This window comes from Herpailurus yagouaroundi, unplaced genomic scaffold (genome assembly GCF_014898765.1).
Source record: "Herpailurus yagouaroundi ecotype Mexico unplaced genomic scaffold, PumYag 161, whole genome shotgun sequence".
In the NCBI taxonomy this organism is placed as follows: Eukaryota; Metazoa; Chordata; class Mammalia; order Carnivora; family Felidae; genus Herpailurus; species Herpailurus yagouaroundi.
The window spans coordinates 12,899,006-12,917,819 of record NW_024412402.1 but is presented as its reverse complement, the minus strand read 5'-3'; the positions used below and the strand labels follow the sequence as shown (position 1 = coordinate 12,917,819).

General features: G+C 41.8%; 1 protein-coding gene across 3 annotated transcripts in view; it reads right to left on the bottom strand.

Annotated features, from left to right (window-relative positions):
• LOC121035538 (tubulin-specific chaperone cofactor E-like protein) overlaps positions 1–18,814 on the bottom strand; it is a 166,852-nt gene that overhangs the window by 78,311 nt on the left and 69,727 nt on the right. For 2 of the 3 annotated variants that reach the window (XM_040483336.1, XM_040483338.1), the window contains one exon: positions 9,302–13,380. The exons of the other annotated variant lie outside the window; for it this stretch is intronic. In XM_040483336.1, the coding sequence (XP_040339270.1) occupies positions 13,062–13,380 (319 nt within the window). In that variant the 3' untranslated portion in view covers positions 9,302–13,061. Of the gene's footprint in view, positions 1–9,301; positions 13,381–18,814 lie in introns of those variants that run through there. 3 annotated transcript variants of the gene reach the window in all.

Genomic DNA, 18,814 nt, shown 5'->3' with positions numbered 1-18,814 from the left:
CCCCCCCCCCCCCCCCCGCCAAATTATTGATCACTTGCTCAGTTTGTGGCTCAGAGTCAGTTTTCAAATTTGGATCCTGTAGACTAAAAAAGGTAACCAGGTCCCCAAAGAGAAAGAAGGACCCTGAAACACCATGACATGGTAATGATTCTCCCACTCATTCTCCCAAAGACCTACTTCATTACTTTGATAACATCATACTGACTGGGCATGATGAGCAAGAGGTGACTAGAAGCCTCCAAGCCTTAGGAAGATACATGTGCTCCAAAAGATGGGAGATAAATCCTTCAAAGATTCAGGGCTAATACCTCAGTAAAATTTTTAGAAATCCAGTAGTCAGGGGCAAGCCGGGACCTCCCCTCCAAAGGAAAAGACAAATTCTGCATTTTGCGATGTCTCTACAAAGAAATTCTTCCTTCTTTGTTGTTTTCCTTCGGTTCTGGAGGCCACACATTCCATACCCAGGAAAACAGCTCCCCTATTCCAAGTGATATGGAATTCAACCATCTTTGACTTGGGCAAAAGAACAAAGAGCAAAAGAACTTTGTAACAGCTCTAGGCTGAAATGCAAGGAACCTTGACACTTGGGTCATATACTCAGTAGACCCTTTGTTGGAGGTGTCAGTGGTGGAAAAAAGATAAAATGTGGAGGTTGTTGCAAACCCTAGTGGGAGAATCACAACACAGGTCCCTGGAGTTTTAGAGCAAGGTCATACCATCTGCAGTAGAGAATAACCACACCTCCTGAAAACCAGCTCCTGGCATGTTACTGGGCCCTGTGATGGCACATTTGACCAAGATCCAAGTGACCATGTGTCCAGAACTCCCATCATGACCTGGGAGTCAGAAAGTCAGGTGGACCCAGTAACGATGTATCATAAGTTGGAAACAGTGTATCTAAGACTGGCAATGGCAAGCTGCCTGGCCAGGTAGCTCAGACTCCGTGTCAGTGCTATGGTTGCACCAGCACCCCCTTAACCCAAATTACACATATGGCTACATGTGGGGTGGGGGTGCCTACAATAAGCTGAAAGAAGACAAAAAAGCCTAAGCTTGAGGTGTGGATGATTCAGCTTGGTGTGTGTATGCAAGCCTAAAGCAGATAGTAGCTATTATTGCCTCACTCAGGGGTAGATTTGGAAATACAATCATAAGGGGACATCTTTCCAACATGTGGAACTTTAGGCAATATATTTTGTCATGTACCTTGTGTCAAAGGAAAAGTGTTCTGAAGTTAGAACATGTACAAACTTGTAGGCAGTAGTGAATCACATAGCCAGCTAGACAACGACCTGGAAGCAAAAAAGCTTGGAAAATCAGCGCCAAGGAGGCCTGGAGTAGAGACATGTGGATAGACAGATGGGAATGTACACCAAGTATGAAGATCTTCGTATCATATGTTAACATCCACAAAAAAAGCATCCACTACAGAAGAGGGACTAAGCAACCAAGTAGACAAAAAGACTTCGTCAATTGATGTGAGACAGATTTTGTCAGTGTTTTGGGACAATGGGTACATGTATGAAGTGGCCACAACAGCAGGGATGAAAGTAATGAATAGACCCAGTAGCCTGAACTCCCCTTTAGCAAGGCTGACCGGGCTTCCATTGCCTGTGAACATTCAATCTGCTACTAACAGAGACTAAAGCTAAGCCCCCAGTGTGTCCCTGCTCCTTGGAGAGACCAACTGGCCACTTGGAGGCAAGATGATTCTGTTGGAGGGGCCAGTGGTTCCTTCTCACAGCAGTAGACCTCTACTGTGGGTACTCAGTCAGTACCGTTAATGACAGGCTTACAGAATGCCTGAGCCAGAGGCCTAGAATCGCATGCGAAATAACATGTGACTAGGGAAGCCACTTCATAAAAACGAGATGTGGGAGTGGGCCATGACTATAGGATCCACTGGCTGGAGCACAAATTAATGACACAAAAGATGCTGGCCTGATCAAGCACCTAATGAATTGCTGAAGGAGCAGGGTAAGCACCACCTTGGAGAGAATACCGAGAGGAAGGGGTATGGGTGCTACCCTCAAGGATACTGCACAGGCGATGGGTCAGAGACCTGTATATGAGGCAGTAGGAAGTAGTCCCCAGTAGGTGACAGTATGAGGCAGTCTCCAGTAGGAAGAATACATGGATCTGGGAACCAACGTGTGGAAGCATAGGTGGCCCCACATGCCATTACTCCCAATGATTACTGAGAGGTTTTGGGCTTCCCAGCCCCTCATCTCTGGGTCGTGCAGTTTGACATCCTGGTCCCCAAGAGGGTACACTCTCACCAGGGGGAACACAGCGAGAGTCCCACTGAACCATAAACTATGGCTGTGGCGTTGCCTGGGCACTCGGGCTCTGTGTTCAGAGAGCAGAAGGAAAGAAGATGAGCTACCATCCTGTTAGGAGTCATTGACCCTGATGAGCGGGATGAGGTGGGGCTGCTGTTACATGATGGATTGAAGGGATAATGTGCGTGGAACTCAGGTGACCCGTTTTGGTGGCTCTTGGTGCTCCCTTGCCCAACTGTGACTGCGACGGGCAAGTGTAGCAACCCAGGTCTGAGCAGCATATGGTTACGAGGGCCTCAGACTGTTTGGGAATCAGTGCTTGGGAGAAACCAGTAGATAAACGCTGAGACCACCAGACGTGATAGCTAAGGTGATAAGATGGACAGTGGAAGAGGGAGACAGTGTCTAACAGTTGTGACCCTGAAATCAACTGCCATGACAGGGGCTACAGTTCATTCCCTAACCTCCCTATTCTCAGCATCCCCCCCCCCGGGAAGAGGGGGCCACTGGAGCCTGAGAGGAGCTGGCCCTCATTATAGAAAACTGGATCTACAAATCGCATGGGATGCTCCGTGGTAGATACGAAGGTGCCCCACTCAGATCCACCTTCACGCAAGGAATACTCTCCTGCTACGAGGAGTGTGGTTAGCTGACATCTTCCAGTTGTTGGCTCCTTCAGTATTCACATCAGGGTTCAAGCTGAGGTTATGTCCTTATTGTGTCCTTATTGTGTTGGCCGAGAAAAGCATTGGTCAAAGGCCCCGGGCGGGACTCCTCTTGGCTCCAGGGCATCTTACTGGGCTGGCAGACTGTTAGGTCTACAGCCTGGTCTGTGGCCCCTCCTGTCCAATCCTCCTTCTCCCCCTTTGCTTTCACAGGGGTTATTCCCCAGTAAGCCTTTTGAACTTCTATGAGTGTCTGCTTCCCAGATAACTGAATCTGGGACACCGAGGTCTTGAATACCTTTACGAGCCCTTTACAACTGAATGTTCTGCCTTGTTGTATAATCTGCCATGGAGGTTCCGGATGCATCTGTAGTGCACTTGTTTCTACCACTTAGCCACGGATTTAGTGATGTTCGACCTCCTAGATCCAGTTCGATAAGGTGATTGCATCTAAGGCCATACTTACGTTCTCCCTGAAAAATGGCGGTTATCCAGAGCAGAATCCTTGAAATGGATGATGTAGAAGAAGCAGTTATGCTCCTGAAGACTTCTCCTAAACAGTAAAGACATTTAGAATGAAGTGATTCTGAAGAGCATTACATCTGGATGTTTCCTTCTCTCACTGCCTCACGATCCTCATTCTTGGACATCTAGATTAACTTTTATAAGGTGGGATACTCATGTGGTCTGTTGGTTTTCATTTTTTTTTTCATTTTTTTAAATGTTTATTTATTTTTGAGACAGAGAGAGACAGAGCATGAACGGGGGAGGGTCAGAGAGAGAGGGAGACACAGAATCTGAAACAGGCTCCAGGCTCTGAGCAGTCAGCACAGAGCCCGACATGGGGCTCGAACTCACAGACCGTGAGATCATGACCTGAGCTGAAGTTGGACGCTTAACTGACTGAGCCATCCAGGCGCCCCTCATTTTTTTTTTTAATGAAAAAATTTTTAACTTAATTGAAGTATAGTTAACATACAATAATATTAAATTAGTTTCAGGTGTACAACACTGTGATTCAACTCATATACATTACAAAACGCTCACCATAAGTGCATTACAATATTCTTGATTATATTCCCTAGACTGTACTTTTAATCTCTGTGACTTATTTATTTTATAATTGAAAGTGGGGGGAGGGGCACCTGGGTGGCTCACTTGGTTGAGTGTCTGACTCTTGATCTCGGCTCAGGTCATGAGCTCACAGCTTGTGAGATCGAGCCCCACATCAGGCTCTGTGCAGTCAGCATGTAGGTCTGCTTGGGATTCTCTCTCTCTCTCTCTCTCTCTCTCTCTCTCTGCTCCTCCCCCTGCTCATGCATACTCTCTCTCTCTCTCTCTCTCTCTCAAAATCAATAAACATTTAAAAAAATAATTGAAAGTATGTACCTCTTAGTCACTTTCACCCATTTCACCCACCCCCCTCCCCTTTGGCAACCAACCACCAGTTTGTTCTCTGTGTTTATGAGTCTCTGTTGTTGCTTGTTTGCTTAGATTCCACTTAATATAAGGGAAATCCTATCATATTTGTCTCTTCTCTGCCTTATTTCACTTAGCATAACACCCTCTAAGTCAGGCCATGTTGTCACAAATGGCAAGTGTCCCCTTTTTGGGGTTCAGTAATATTCCACTGTATACACATACATGTTCTTTATTCATTCATCTATCGGTGGGCATTTAGGTTGCTGCCATATCTTGGCTATTGTAAATCACGCTTCAATAAACATAGGGGTACATATATCTTTTCGAATTAGTGTTTTGGTTTTCTTTGGGTAAATAGCCAGAAGTGGAATTAGTGGATCTGATGGTACTTCTATATTTAGTTTTCTGAGGAACTTCCATAATATTTTCCACAGCTGCATCAAGTTACATTCCCACCAACGGTGCACAGGAGGGTTCCCTTTTCTCCACATCCTCATCATCACTTGTTATTTCTTGTCTTATTTCTTAAGTTTTATTTCTTAAATGCAAAATTTTTAAAAACCTGATGTAAAACTTACTTCTAAATTTGTTCATATGTATTAGTATCATGGCAAACTGAAACCATCAGTTCAAATTGTAGCACAGATGATCTGGAACCTGTTTTCTTAAAGAATTAATATTAGTTGCCTTTAAGTTACATTTCTTTTTTATGAAGGCCTTACTCACTCTAGACACTGAACTTGAACTAAGCTAAAAAATATGGCTTAATTAGGAGAAAAATGGCATTGGCTCTTCGAAAACCACACTGAATGACACTTATTAATGTTTATTAACTAATCAGGAAGACTTTCTAGACCTAAGATCTAATAAAAGATGTTCATCTCTGAAATTTAAATAAGGACTCAAAGATATTTTCTGAAAGCAACTTTAGCATCTGTATCTAGCCAAGGAGCTTGGAACAGCTAATTCTAAGGAGACCAATAGAACCCCAAAAAAAGCTCACAACTGGCCTTATTCTAACATCCTTGCCAGCACATTAGCATAAAGCTGGAAAAAGAGTAGGGGGCGGACACACTATATTCCCTATTCGCCACATAGTACCAAGTAGTTCCTCTAGAAGAATTTCTCAGGTAAGAAGCAGTTCCAATCAAAGCTTCCTGTAGACAATAAGCAAAGGGTTTTAGGACTATTAATCCATCACTTTTCAAGAGCACTCAGATGAAACAAATATTCATACGTTGTTAAGAATAAATAATACATATACCTTCTCCTGCAGAGGTGAAATCTTACCAAAGATTAAACATTAGATTCCAGAGGAAAGATGGCTCAGAAAATAGGTGAGGTGCATGGCAAATTCAAGTCTGTAATGCGTTGAATTCAAGTGCCTAGCTTTGCACGCCTAATTGGGAAGAACCCTATCTTAGTTGCACAAACTAGTAATCATATATCAAGAACAAGATCAGTAAAGTCTTTGACTTTGCAGGGCTGGGACACACAATAAAACCAGGGGGGAAAGTTATTTTTATGTATCTCTAATGCAGAACAATTTGGCAATATCTACCAAAAGTACAAACACTTTGACCTTTTGATCCAGCAATCCCTCTTCTAAAAATGTATTCTATGGATTTATTTCAAATATGTGAAAGAACATATGCTGATTACTGCAGCAAATTGAAAATAGTAAATAAAAGAGAGATTGGGATGGAGAGACACAGAGACAGAGACAGAGAGACAGAGAGAGAGAGAGAGGAAAAATGTCTATCAATAAGGTATGAGTCAAACAAGGATAAAGTGTGTGCATATAAATATTATTAAGCTGAAAACAAAGGACAAGGTGATTCCCTATGTGCTGCTATAGAGATCCGAGATCTCCAAGATACATTTTAAGTGAAAAAAAACAAAGTGCATGATAGTGTGTAATATGCTAACTTGCTGTAGAAGAGGGGAACAAAAAGTATCTTCTTTTTGGCTATTAGTTATGTAAACTCTGGAAAGATGCATAAGAAACTGATAAATGATGAAGTACAGGGGGTTATAGAGTGGGGTTTTTCCAATGGATACTATCTACATTGCTTGATTTTTAAACCATGTGAAGGTTTTCTATTTAGAAAATAAATCTAAATGGTTTTTGAAAAGACTTTTTTTGTAAACAAATTGAAATTTGAACCAAACAAAAGTTGAACACAACCAAAGCAATTCGTAATGTCCTATTTATATTCTTTAATAGTGGAGTCAGGCTTACATGTACCTTCAAATATATCAGGTATCTCGGAAAACATTTTTTTCTCTTTAATACGTACTTTTTTTAATGTCTGCCTCATTATATTCTCACTTAACACCTTAATTGTATTACTTACAGTGACTAAGAACCATTCAAGGATGGAGAGTCTGTGTAAGAAAAGACTTGACAAACTGAAATTGCAGTTTGTAACTTTTTGGTACATCTAGATCTTGCAGACCGTAATAGATGAACTTTCTCCTCTATTTTGCCAGCAATATTTATATTCTTCACAAGGCTCTCACTTAAATTTTAAAGAGGAACAACAGCAGTGACAGCCTCATCCTTTCCTGCAACGAAACCTTTGAAACAGGCTGCATTCAATTATAAAACTTTTTTCCTCTATAAATATCCATTTTAAGTTCACTTAAACACTGATGACTCTGAAAAAAGTCTGAGATTGAACTGAGTGACCTCTCTCACCTTTGACTGTTTACTGAAAGTTCTGAGGCTCTAGAATGTTCTCGGGTTAAAAGCCAGAATATCTGTTTTCTTGCATCATATTATTTGGTTCATTTGTTCTTGTCAACAGCACCCATCACAAGCGTCCAAGTGGCATTTCAGAAGAGCAAGGAGGACAATAGATACGCATCAACTGCAGTCTCATGATTCTGGAAATGGCATGAGGACAAATACCAATTTGGATTTAGAGCCATCAGCCACATCAGTGATTTTGTTATAGAGCAAATCAATTTAGCAAATGGATGTTGAGGAACATACCGTTTTAATGACACATAAAGAACAACAGTGAAGAGGGGTGTGTGTGTGTGTGTGTGTGTGTGTGTGTGTGTGTGTGTGTGTCATGGTGGGGAGTGGGGGGAGGGTTATGGAGAACTTTAACAGCAAGTACTACATAACAGCTGTCAAATGCCTGGATTCCACAGCCAAATTCCCCGGGTTTGCATCCTGGCTTTGCTGCCATTAGCCAACGGTGTGACCTTTGGCAAGTTACTCAACCTATCTGTGCCTCAACCTCTTCACTAGTAAGAGAAGATAGAGACAGCAACAGGGCTAAACTCATAGGGATGCCATGAAGACCAAATGGGCTTGATACGGTAGTGCATCTAGAATGGGTTCTGGTTGATAATCATGGCTCATTCATAGTGTTTAGAAGAAATGTGAGAAACAAACATTCTAAGCCTGGACCCCTGGCAATGATTCATACAACCCGCAACTCTATCCAGGTATGGCTCTCCTTCCTCCTGGGTTAGGAGTTTGTTACTCCCCTCGTAATATCCGTGCCTTCAAATAGAGTGCAAGCAAATTATGCAGGTGTCTAAACCACATTGAAGAAAAGGGTAAGACAAAACATTCATTAGTGGCAATTCTTGTTTGACCTATTTAAAAAATGGGTTTCCTTTCTTTAGTTGGCTCTGTTAGGACCAATTATTGTTTAGGTCACTGCTTCAGTGACCTAATAAAGAAATAAAAAGTTGTAAAAATGCCACTGACTCAGAATAATGCTAAATTGTATCAGTAAGAAAAACCTCAGTTGTGTTGCTGTCTTTAGTTCAGAGCAAGGTGGGAGGCTAGCACAGGAATCCCCAAAGTGTATTATATTCACACATATAGGCAAATACATGTATTTGAGCATTTTAATAGATGTTTGTTAAACAAAAAATGCTAAAGATATCCAGTGTTATTCTCCAATTTTTGAAGGAAAGGAATCAGAAATTCATGGTATCTTAAGGAGATACAATATGATATGTTCATGGATTAGCTCAGTTCCTAAATCTTGGTTACATTAAAAGGTTAAAAGTAGATGAAATGATACATAGGTTTCAAAAGTTATCTGGACTAATTTGGGCTCTGAACTTCTAAGTTGGAGACCAGAGACAACTAACTTCCTTTCCAGAGGAGAGTTGGAAAGAGAAACGTTGACTTCAAAGGTTAACCTTCTTGTTTTACGTGCATCTAACTGGGAACTGGTGGGAGTCACACTATCTTTCAGTCCAATGGGTATTGGATGCCTTGAAATATGTCTCCTTTGCCAGTATACTCAGAGAAGCTCACAATAAATACTGCCTTAAAAAGCATTTAGCAAAGAAGGTAAAATTATATTCTTTGAAATTTGAATAAGAGGTAGAAATATTTAAACGGATCACGATACTCACATGCTTCTGGGGCACTGAGAGAGAAGCGAATGGACTCCGTCTTCTCAATACAGAAATATAGCACACTTCTTGGACCTTCATTCTTGATATAAGGTTAACTCATTACAGCTCACCCAGAAGTTAGTGGTAAGTGGGTAGGGGTTCAAGTGTCCAAAACCCTAATTCTTACAGAAAATTATTTTCTAAAGGCAAAGAGCGTCACTTGAAAAAATGTCGTAAATTTTTAGTGCACCAAAATGAGGTTTTCATTCTTAGAGGATGCCAAATATCTCCAAGGGAGGTCTTTATCCTTAAAAGGATAAAGAGGGAGTGTCAAGAACATGTTAGAAGTATAAACACACTTCCTATGAATCTCTCTTTTGCGGTTTCCATTTACAACTGGCAAAATCCCAATGAAATCTGTTAAAATGGTCAAATTCTTCCCAGCTTCGACCAGTTCCCCAGAGGACTCAACCACAGCAGTGATGTCAATTTTTAGCTGTATAAAAATGAACACATATCTTGACCCCAAACTCCAGAAAAAAAATCAGAACACAAAGAGAAAGTAGACTTGGATTTTTAATTTTTTTAAAGATTATCTCTATATATATGTATTAATAAAAAGTGCAAAGAATAGACCTTCATGTTTAAATTATATTCTAAAATAAAATATATATTTCCATTAGCTGCAGGAGACAACTGGCAAGTGAGGAAGAAGCCTGGGAGAGCCCCGTCCCTCTCCGTCACTACAATGGACATGTTATATTATGGAAGCACCTATGAGAAAGAGAGTGTTCACAACACATCTGGTAACACAGACAGCTTCTGGGTGTACTTGAACGCAGTTTGTGTCTTCAAGCTAACATGAAACGGAGGGAAAAATCAAATTCATAAACAGCAGTGGCATCGCTGAGAACAATCTATTATTTTGTACTCCTGTTTTATGTGCCCTAGAGCCTAGCACTTCGCAGAGGGCAAGTCACACACACACACTCACACACACACACACACACACACACACACACACACACACACGCACGCATGCACTGGTAAAAGCTATCACCAGCGAGCCCTGAGTGGGGGTCAGATCCCTGTGGCTGGAGCACTGCTTACTCGGCAACACAGCTGAAACATCTGGTGACGTTTCATTTTGTTAAGCGAACAAAATTTTAAAACATAGCATCATGACACTCGGCTCTGTTACACGTAGCTCATGTTTCAGGCTTATTTCCACCAAAAGCTCTTAAAAGAAACAAGGTATGCGATTTCCGTTGCTTTCTTACGTGTTTACGGATATGGTGGCAGAAACAACAGAAAATGTAATAATAATGAAAGACACTGGGCTCAGCTGTTTTCTCTCCTTTAAAGCAGTCTGGGATATTTCAACAATTCAATGAAAAAGAAAACTGATCTCTGTTGTGGCCTCAGCAGCTACTTGTGAGCACGGAGGACCCCTCGGTTTTGATCTGGCTTTTTCTTCTATCATTCCTTTCCCTTTTCATAACTGAAAAGAATTTCCAGTTGAGGACAGGTATGTCCTATCCACTGCGCCGGCAGCGAAATATCTGTAACACTGGCTCTGACAGCATTTTGCCTCATAAATGCCAATAATATGCTCTTCACTGCATGTGGATGGAGGAAGTCAATATTAAAATACATAAGCTGCAGCAATCAATTATGCAGAACAATTAGGCTCAAAGGTCCACGGTCTCTTGTCTCCTTTCCGGCCTGTTACAAAAATAATTTTGGTTACAAGTGTCTACACAGCACCGATTTTATTTCAAAAGCAGCATCTTTACTCAGCCACCCAAATAAATCTACAGGTACACGTGCTCAAATAGCTTCTCTCTTTTACTTCTGTTCTGTAGCTCTAAAAGACCAGTAATTGTGATAGATTTCATCTCAATCAAAAAGTATTCAGCAATTATTAAAACCATCAATTACGATGCCCTAAAAATACCCACATCCACTGCATTAGATGAGAAGTTCCCCTGACATGCAACTGTATAATAGGGGAATTATGCCTGCAGTTGATGGACGCTGTGTTCTGTCGTAACAGAAGGAACAGGTCTCTAATAGTAAAAAAGCATTTCATAAAACTTTGTCATATATAAAATAGCTCATTAGTTGTGACCATTCCACTTATGATTAAAGCATAACAGAAGTGTTTGCTCTGCCTTCTGCTGCGGGACAGTCAGGGGTCATATAACCTCAAAAAATAAGAGTGCATCTGTCTCCCAGGCTGACGAAAGCAATGGGCTCCATTACACGGTTTCTCTTTCAAACTCGTCGGCACTCATGCACACATACACAAAGCACCCACAGTTTTTGTCTTCATGACACTGTTGCCACGCTTTTTTCCCCACTTCCAAAAATCTGTCAGGAAAATGTGACTGCAAAATAATTATTCTTGTTTATACCCAGCCCCGATCTCCATTGCTCATTCTTCTGATTTTGAAAGATAGAGTCTTGCAGCAGGAGGATGGGCTTCATTCATCTTTCTCAAACCCTTTGGTTTCCACCTTTAATGTTACAGTGAACATAGATTTGACTCAGTAGGCCTGGGTCAGAGGCTTTACAGACACTGAACCTGAAGTGCATTAAGAGAATAAACATCTGCTGTTATGGCATAGGAAAAAAATTTAAACTAGCAATAAGAATCACAACTCTGCAGATGTGAAGGATTTTATAAGAGTCACCTAAAAATTTCTTACGAAATTAAACAATTTGTAGGAGCGGTGGAATCCTGTAACGAAGGTCAAAAAGTCAAATGCAATCAGATAATGATTACATTCTTCGAAAAAGAACATACCTTCTTTTTTATGTGCATATCTCCTGCCCTTAGTTATGCTAAGCCTTCCTCAAGTCTCCCAAGTGTAAACATGGTGGACCAAGAAAGACATACATTAAAGAAAGGGAGTACACTGATTAACAAAGGACTACAAGAACAAACACAAAGATTTCAGAGCAGGTGAGGAACCAGCTTTTAAAGAAAAGTGCTTTAAATATGCTTCTGCAAAAAATATGACTTGGAGGCAATTCTGGAGTTTTGACACTTAGACTTTACTCATAGATTAGGCAGAGTTGTTCTTCAGGAGGGGCGACTAAGTGGAAACGTAAAACAAAAAGAACTGTTCAGTTACGACATCACAAAATCCCAGGGACGAACTGGGAATCAAAACTCCCTTTGATTAAAATTTCCCACTTTTGACGCAAAGTGCAAGAGCAAGGACTTCAAATGACGACACAGGCAGGAAAGCCACGACACTCTCTTTCTCCTGTACGACCCGACTTTTCTCCTACGATGCTCCCTCACACACGCCACAGACTGTCTGTTAGCTAATTCTCAACTCTCCTGGCACGGACATCCATTACTTTTTTGGGTCCTTCCTAAAGTCAGGCCTCTGGTCCCAGTAGTTTAAGGTCAGGAAAAAGATAGTTAGATATGAGGAAATACATTCGAACTCGGGAATGCGACATATTTCATACTATGGACGTGAGGGTTGATACAGTGTGTGCGAACAGCCAGGTGGACACTGTTACGTACAGAGACCAGGCTGCTCTGCCTGTGCTGCCGAACAGGAAGTTTTCCTGGAGTTTTAACTCTCCGTCTGCTCCTCTTCCAGATCCTAACAGAGTTATAGGTGCTAACTGAGTACCTGAGATCAGGATCAGGTTGAAAAATGCTTAAAACACGAAATTGTTTCAAAAGGGAGAAATGAAGAAAAAACCCTGCCCACACTGACAAATGAGAAGTTACTTATAGACAGAATGAAGCTACTAGGTAAACAGGGGCTGACGCCTGAACTGGGTTGACGCCCAGTTCAAAGTGAAAAACTGAACCACAACAGGAAAGGAGGGAGAACGAGGGAACGCGGAAGAACGGGGGGAGAGAAATGCTGGCCCTTCCTGGAAAGATCCCTGCTCCAGATTTAAATAGTCAAGTTACCCTCCTGCGGGGGACACACTGTTCGTGCTCTTTCCACAAGTATCCCGAAGCGGTCAGGACGACCACGCGGCAGGCACGTCCCAGTGAACACGGTACGGACACGGCGGCTTCCTGGTCCTCTTTCGTGAGGGAGGGAGGGCGGGTGGACTGGAGATGTGGCCAATTCTGCTGGCTGAGCTGAAGAAATCTGTGGTAGAAAATACCAAAAACAGTCCCCTACCCGTCCTAGGGGGAAAAATATACAAAACCCCCCTGAAACTGAAACAAAACAAAACGAAACGAAAACAACCTTCTCCCTCCTAAAGAAAACCATTGGGAACAAATGCCCTGCAAGAAGTCCTTATGTATGTGTTTTTACAAGGCTGGTAGAGGTTATTTTGTTTTGGATTCCACATAAATTTTATCTCCATCCCTAATGCCAAAAGAATGCAATGCGCGAGAGCTGTACTTCATTTCCTCTGGGCCAAAGGGTGCTTCGTGGTCAAAATAGTAGAGAAGCATGTTGCTCGTGGGTAACTGCACTAGAGTTTTTAATTGTTTCTTTAGTTCTGCAACGGTTTGGTCCAGACGAATGCTCATTTCTTCCACCTGATCGTTGAAGTGGACTTCTACTTTCGCGCTGCTCTGGGGTCTTAGGTCCACTTCTGCCAAAGGCTCCAACTTCCCGTATTTTGTAATCAGTTCATGATACCTAGAAGGATAAAAAGACAGTGTCAGCTTAAGCCACTAGCATATGGACCACGGACTTTTTCAGAACTACGGGGAAACTGCACTGCCACCACCCTATTCTAACATGATCTCCATGGAGCTACCTGACAAGTTATTTGTGTCATCTGTGATCTGATATGGTTGCCCTCTTCAGGCTACAGTAAAACCACATTGTTGTGGATACAAGAGTCTGTCCTAAAGATGGTCAGCATGCCTGCTGTTAATCATTATTTACGGATAGACTTAGAGAGGAAAGGAGAACCGAGAACAGTAGACACTCCCGGAATTTCAGAGCGACGTCTAACCACTCTGTAAAACTTGCTTACTTGGACGCATCATCAAAAAGGGCAGACATCTAAGCACATGTTCCTTGGTAACAGATGGGAAGGTGGAAGCAGGCTGGCTTCTCGCCACCAGAGAAGATGACTTACAAACAACAACAACAACAACAACAACAGTCTAGTTGTAGGTGAGCTATTAATCTAGCTTTTTCAGTGATGCCTTGTTTGAATGTTCCAGCCTGGTCTCGTTGGCTGCAGTACAAGGAACTTGTGGAAGACTCCAGAACACATTCTGGTGAAAAAGTGGCAAATGGCAAATGAGGAATAGAAGTTCCTTGATCAAGGTGGGAAGAAATGGCAAAAGATGCTACGAGGAAGGTGAGTTACAGAGGTGAGAGCAGGGCCCACAAAGTCAAGTTTCCTATGTGGAAGATCCTGTCTCTACTGCCAGCCTTAGAGGATCTGGGTCTGATTTTACTGAGGAAGCTGAGCAGTTCCTACAAATCAGAGAAGGAAAAAATGATGAAAAAAACCTGATATCGGCTTTATTATAACCGAGACACTGATGTTAATTCGCGATCAGAGTACAATGGTCACGTAAGATGATTCCCCCACCTCCCCGTTCCTCCTTCTGGCTCTAACTCAGTTACATCAATGTTATAGGTTGGTAGGAACATTAAAGACAGAGGCAGACGCCTGTGATTAGGGATGGAGGTAATCATTTTCATCAAAGGGAGTAACAGGTTATGGTAAAATAGTACTTGCTTTGCAGTCAGAAGATCTAACTTCAGAGTCCTGACTCCATCTTATAATTAGCTATGTGACTTATCGACTCAATCCCTTTGGATCTCAGTTTCCGTATTAGTAAAGCTGGGATAAAAAGTCTGCCCTTCCTACCTTATAAAACAGTCAAGAGAATTATATAAAATAATAGTTGAGTGGGTACTTTGTGAATTCTAAGTTTATATACAAATAAAAAATGTCAGCATTACATTCCTATTCTGGAATTTACAGTGTCAAACCATACACACCCTTTAGAAAATAAATACTTGAAATCTCGGTAGAACTTCTTGGAAAAGATGGTGGTATGATGACACAGTTTACAGAATCTTCTCTCCTAGAACTTGTGTCAAAAACGGTATTTTTTTTTAACGGGTAAGAATATCGCCAGCAACAACTAACAAAAGAAGAGAGGGAGTAACCTTACCGGGATAGCCTTTTAGAAAGGAACCACAGCCGTGGACTATGTGGTTCTGCTAGCAAAGATTCTAACCCAACCCTCCGAGTCCATTACGGAGAAAGAAAGTAAAGAGGAAAATCCTGAGCTAACACTTCCCAATTTACAGAAAATTGGGCTGAAGGGATGAGGAGCCAGCCAGGAGAAAGACTGAGGAAACACCGCGGGGACCAGAAGCCTCCACACCCCACTGCCAGGATGTCAAGATCTTAGCGAAGGAAAACAGGACAGAACAGAACAAAACAAGCTCAAACAAACAAAAAGCGAAACTGCCAGGACCTGAAATTTTCCCAGGCTCCAAACTGAAAAAGTGAAATGATTCAAACTCCAAGGTTGTCTTTCCCGACCCCCATCTCTTCATATAGGACTCCACACAAGTGAAACAAGGCTATGATAATTGAGCAAAATCTCAGAAAAGATAGCAGAACCCAAGAGGCCAAATAAAAGCTAAACCCAACCCCAGAGATGTTTTCCCTTCAGACCACAGAAAAGTAGAATTGTAATACCTCACTCTCACTCTCAAACTCTGCCCAGGAGGGACAGAACAATGGTGAAGGGGTCAAGGAGAGTTTACTTATACTATGTTTCAGTAAAGAGATGGTCTGGAGCGAGGTGCCCACTTTTAAGCCTAAGCGAGAAGACACAAAATGGCGACTACACGCATCCCATAGCAAAAGGTAGGGAAGAAAGAAACACAAAGTAAAAGGCAGAGGCAGAACTCAATCCGAAAGAAAACATAATCAAAGGAAAGCGGCCTAGAACTTAATAAATGCATGAATATGATAAAACACGAGCTCAAAGACAAATGATGGACAGCAGAATGAGCTGAAAAGAAAAATTGCAGAGCCAATGACACAAATGGAGGAGCAAAACAACGCCAAAGCTCACCAAATAAATGTATTAGAAAGCATGACCCAGGGATATTATACCTTGCCAAGTTTTGTTCAGAAATACACTTAAAAGGCAATTATTCTGGGGGCGCCCGGGTGGCTCGGTCAGTTAAGCATCTGATTTCGGTTCAGGTCATGATCTCACAGTTTGCGAGTTCAAACCTTGTGCTGGGCTCTGCGCTGACAGCACAGAGCCTGCTTGGGATTCTCTCTCTGCCCCTCCCCTGTTCTCTCTTTCTCTCCCTCTCTCAAAAATAAATAAATAACATTAAAAAAAAAAAAAGGAGGCAATTATTCTATAACAAGAAGAATTCAGGGAATAGGGCACCCGTGAGTTCTTCTGAAAAACACTGCTCAACAATGAAATTAAATAGCTAGCAGTAAGCTCTAAACATATTTAAATATTAAAACTAAAACTTAAAATAATAATTATATAATCTTAGAGTTATTTATACCTGACACTAGAGCCAACTGAGTTAATCTCACCCATAAACATATTTGTACACAAAAGTATGACCCAAAGGCAGAAACTAGCCTACTTGCCACAACAGGCCAAGTCTATCTACAAATTAAATGACCTATAAATTAGGACATTCTAAGGTCCTACAGTTTTCTCAAAATCCACAAATAATCCATTGTCACTCTTCTAACCATCTTTCTTTCGGTCTTTCTTATGTCAGTAAATGGCACCAGAAACTACCTACTCATCCTAGCCAGTAACTGGGCAGTCATCCTGATTCCTACCCCCCCCAACCCCCATCCCATCAATTGCCATGATCTATCAATCCTATTCCTAAACGTTTCACGAACCTATCTGCATCTCTCTTGCCCACGTGCCTTGTAAATTCAAGCCATTATCATTAATAACCTGGATTGCTAGAGCTTTCTGTGGACGAGCTTTCTCAGCATCTGCTTCAACCTCCTCTGGAATGCCTTCCTCCTGGATTGCCAAGACTGGAAAGCTAAAAACTACATTTCCCACATATCTTTGCAGGTGAGCTTCAGTTTCCATCAGTTACACTCAACAGTCCTGGGGACACAGATCATGGATCTAGCAGATGCTATGAGAACAGTTGGGGCACAGGCTCCCTATTACCAAATGGCAGTTCCCTGCGTTCCCTGCATTCCCAGGGTCGACATCCCTGGCAGCAGTTTGCTGATCCCCAGATCAGCTAAGGTGCTGTGATCCACCACCAGGGACAGCAGTTTCGTGAGCTTCTCCTGGTCTGACTCCACCAGAGGCAGCAGTGCCACTGGGGGGCCAGTCTGTGGCAACATTCTAAAGGTCATCCTAGGGACACAGCCATCTCCAAAATGTTTGTAAGCACTTTATTCCCTGTTTTAAGTCCCTTTCTTCTGAACATAGCTAGCATGATTTGTTATCTATGACTGAATCTCAAATGACACTCCTTCAAATGGTTTCCCATAACTTCATGGTGGCCCCAAACTGACTCTTGTCTACATTACAGCCAAAGCGATTGTTATAAAACACAAACGTGACCACATCACTCCTCTACTGAAAATCACATAAAGCCCTTAAGAAAAAAGCCTGAACTCTTTATCGTGATTGTGGAAGGCACAATTTTGGTCCCCACAAGCTTCATCCCCTTGAGTGCTATTCTCAAGATTATATTATGTCATATGGCACTGTTGACCGTAAGACAGAGATTCACTCACTGGACCTAAACTAATCATATGAGCTGTTAAAAGCAGCAAACTTTCTCCAGGCAGCAGCAGAAGAGGAAATCAAGAGAGATTCCAAGCATGAGAGAACCTGATACACCACGGCTGACTTGAAGATGAAGGTGGCCACGTGTAAAGGATGAGAAGGAACATAATTCCGCCACCGTCCTGAATGAGCCTGAAAGGGGATTCTTCTCCAGAGCTTCCAACAACATACACAGCCCTGCTAACCCCTTGTTTTTGGCCTGTGAGATGTTAAGCAGAGAAGCCGGTTAGGCCACACCATGCCCACACCTCTGACGCACAGACACTGTGACATAACAAACAGATGTTGTTTTAAGCCACTAAGTTTAGGGTAAATTGTTACAGCAGCAATAGAAAACTGAGTGACTATAAAAGGCCCTTCATTATTTGGTTGCTTTATAACCTTCCAAACTTATTTTTTGCCATCAACATTACCACTTCTGCACCTGCCTTCCCACTTCTTTAACTCTTAAAATTTAGACTTTTGCACATGGATGGAAGTTTTGATATGGGCTCTAACACATATTCACTCTTTATTCTATAAAAATGAAGGAAAAGTATCAGAGTTGTGGCTCAGTACACATCCTAAATATGCTCCCCTAAAGGTTACATATGTAACAAGTATGATTTTAAGAGAATATGTTTAATCCCCATTTTCTTATTTTGGATTCTCTTTAAGCAGGGAAAATCAGTAAATATAAAAAAATCGTGATCTTACAAAATGCCCAGTAAATTTCAGATCCCAGTTGCTTCCTAGTCTTCCAGTTCAGGTATTTTATTCACTATTCAACAGTCCATCCAAACTGACCTACAGCTGCGAACTTGGTATTATCTGAGCTTTTCTCAGCATTGGCCCCACAGCTATAGTCTTAAAAGGTAAATGGTTTCTGATGACTAAGTATTCTTCAAAACAAATAATCTCAATTTATATTAATATTCTCAATCAATCAGTACTTTATAAGTCTCACTTCTGAAGTGGGCAAAATGCCACAAACCCACCTTGAAAGATATTATTGACAAGGGTGTACTGTAATAATCAAATGCTAAAATGTAATATATACTATACTTCTGTTCAGGAGTTCTTTTTTAAAAATGTTTATTTATTTTGAGAGAGAGAGAGAGAGAGAAAGAGAGATGCTGGGGAAGGGCAGAGAGAAAGGGAGAGAGAGAATCCCAAGCAGGCCCCAGGCCATCAGTGGAGAGCCCAAAGTGGGGCTTGATCCTACAAACGTGTGAGATCATGACCTGAGCCGAAATCAAGAGTCAGACGCTTAATCGACTGAGCCACCTAGGTGCCCCTGG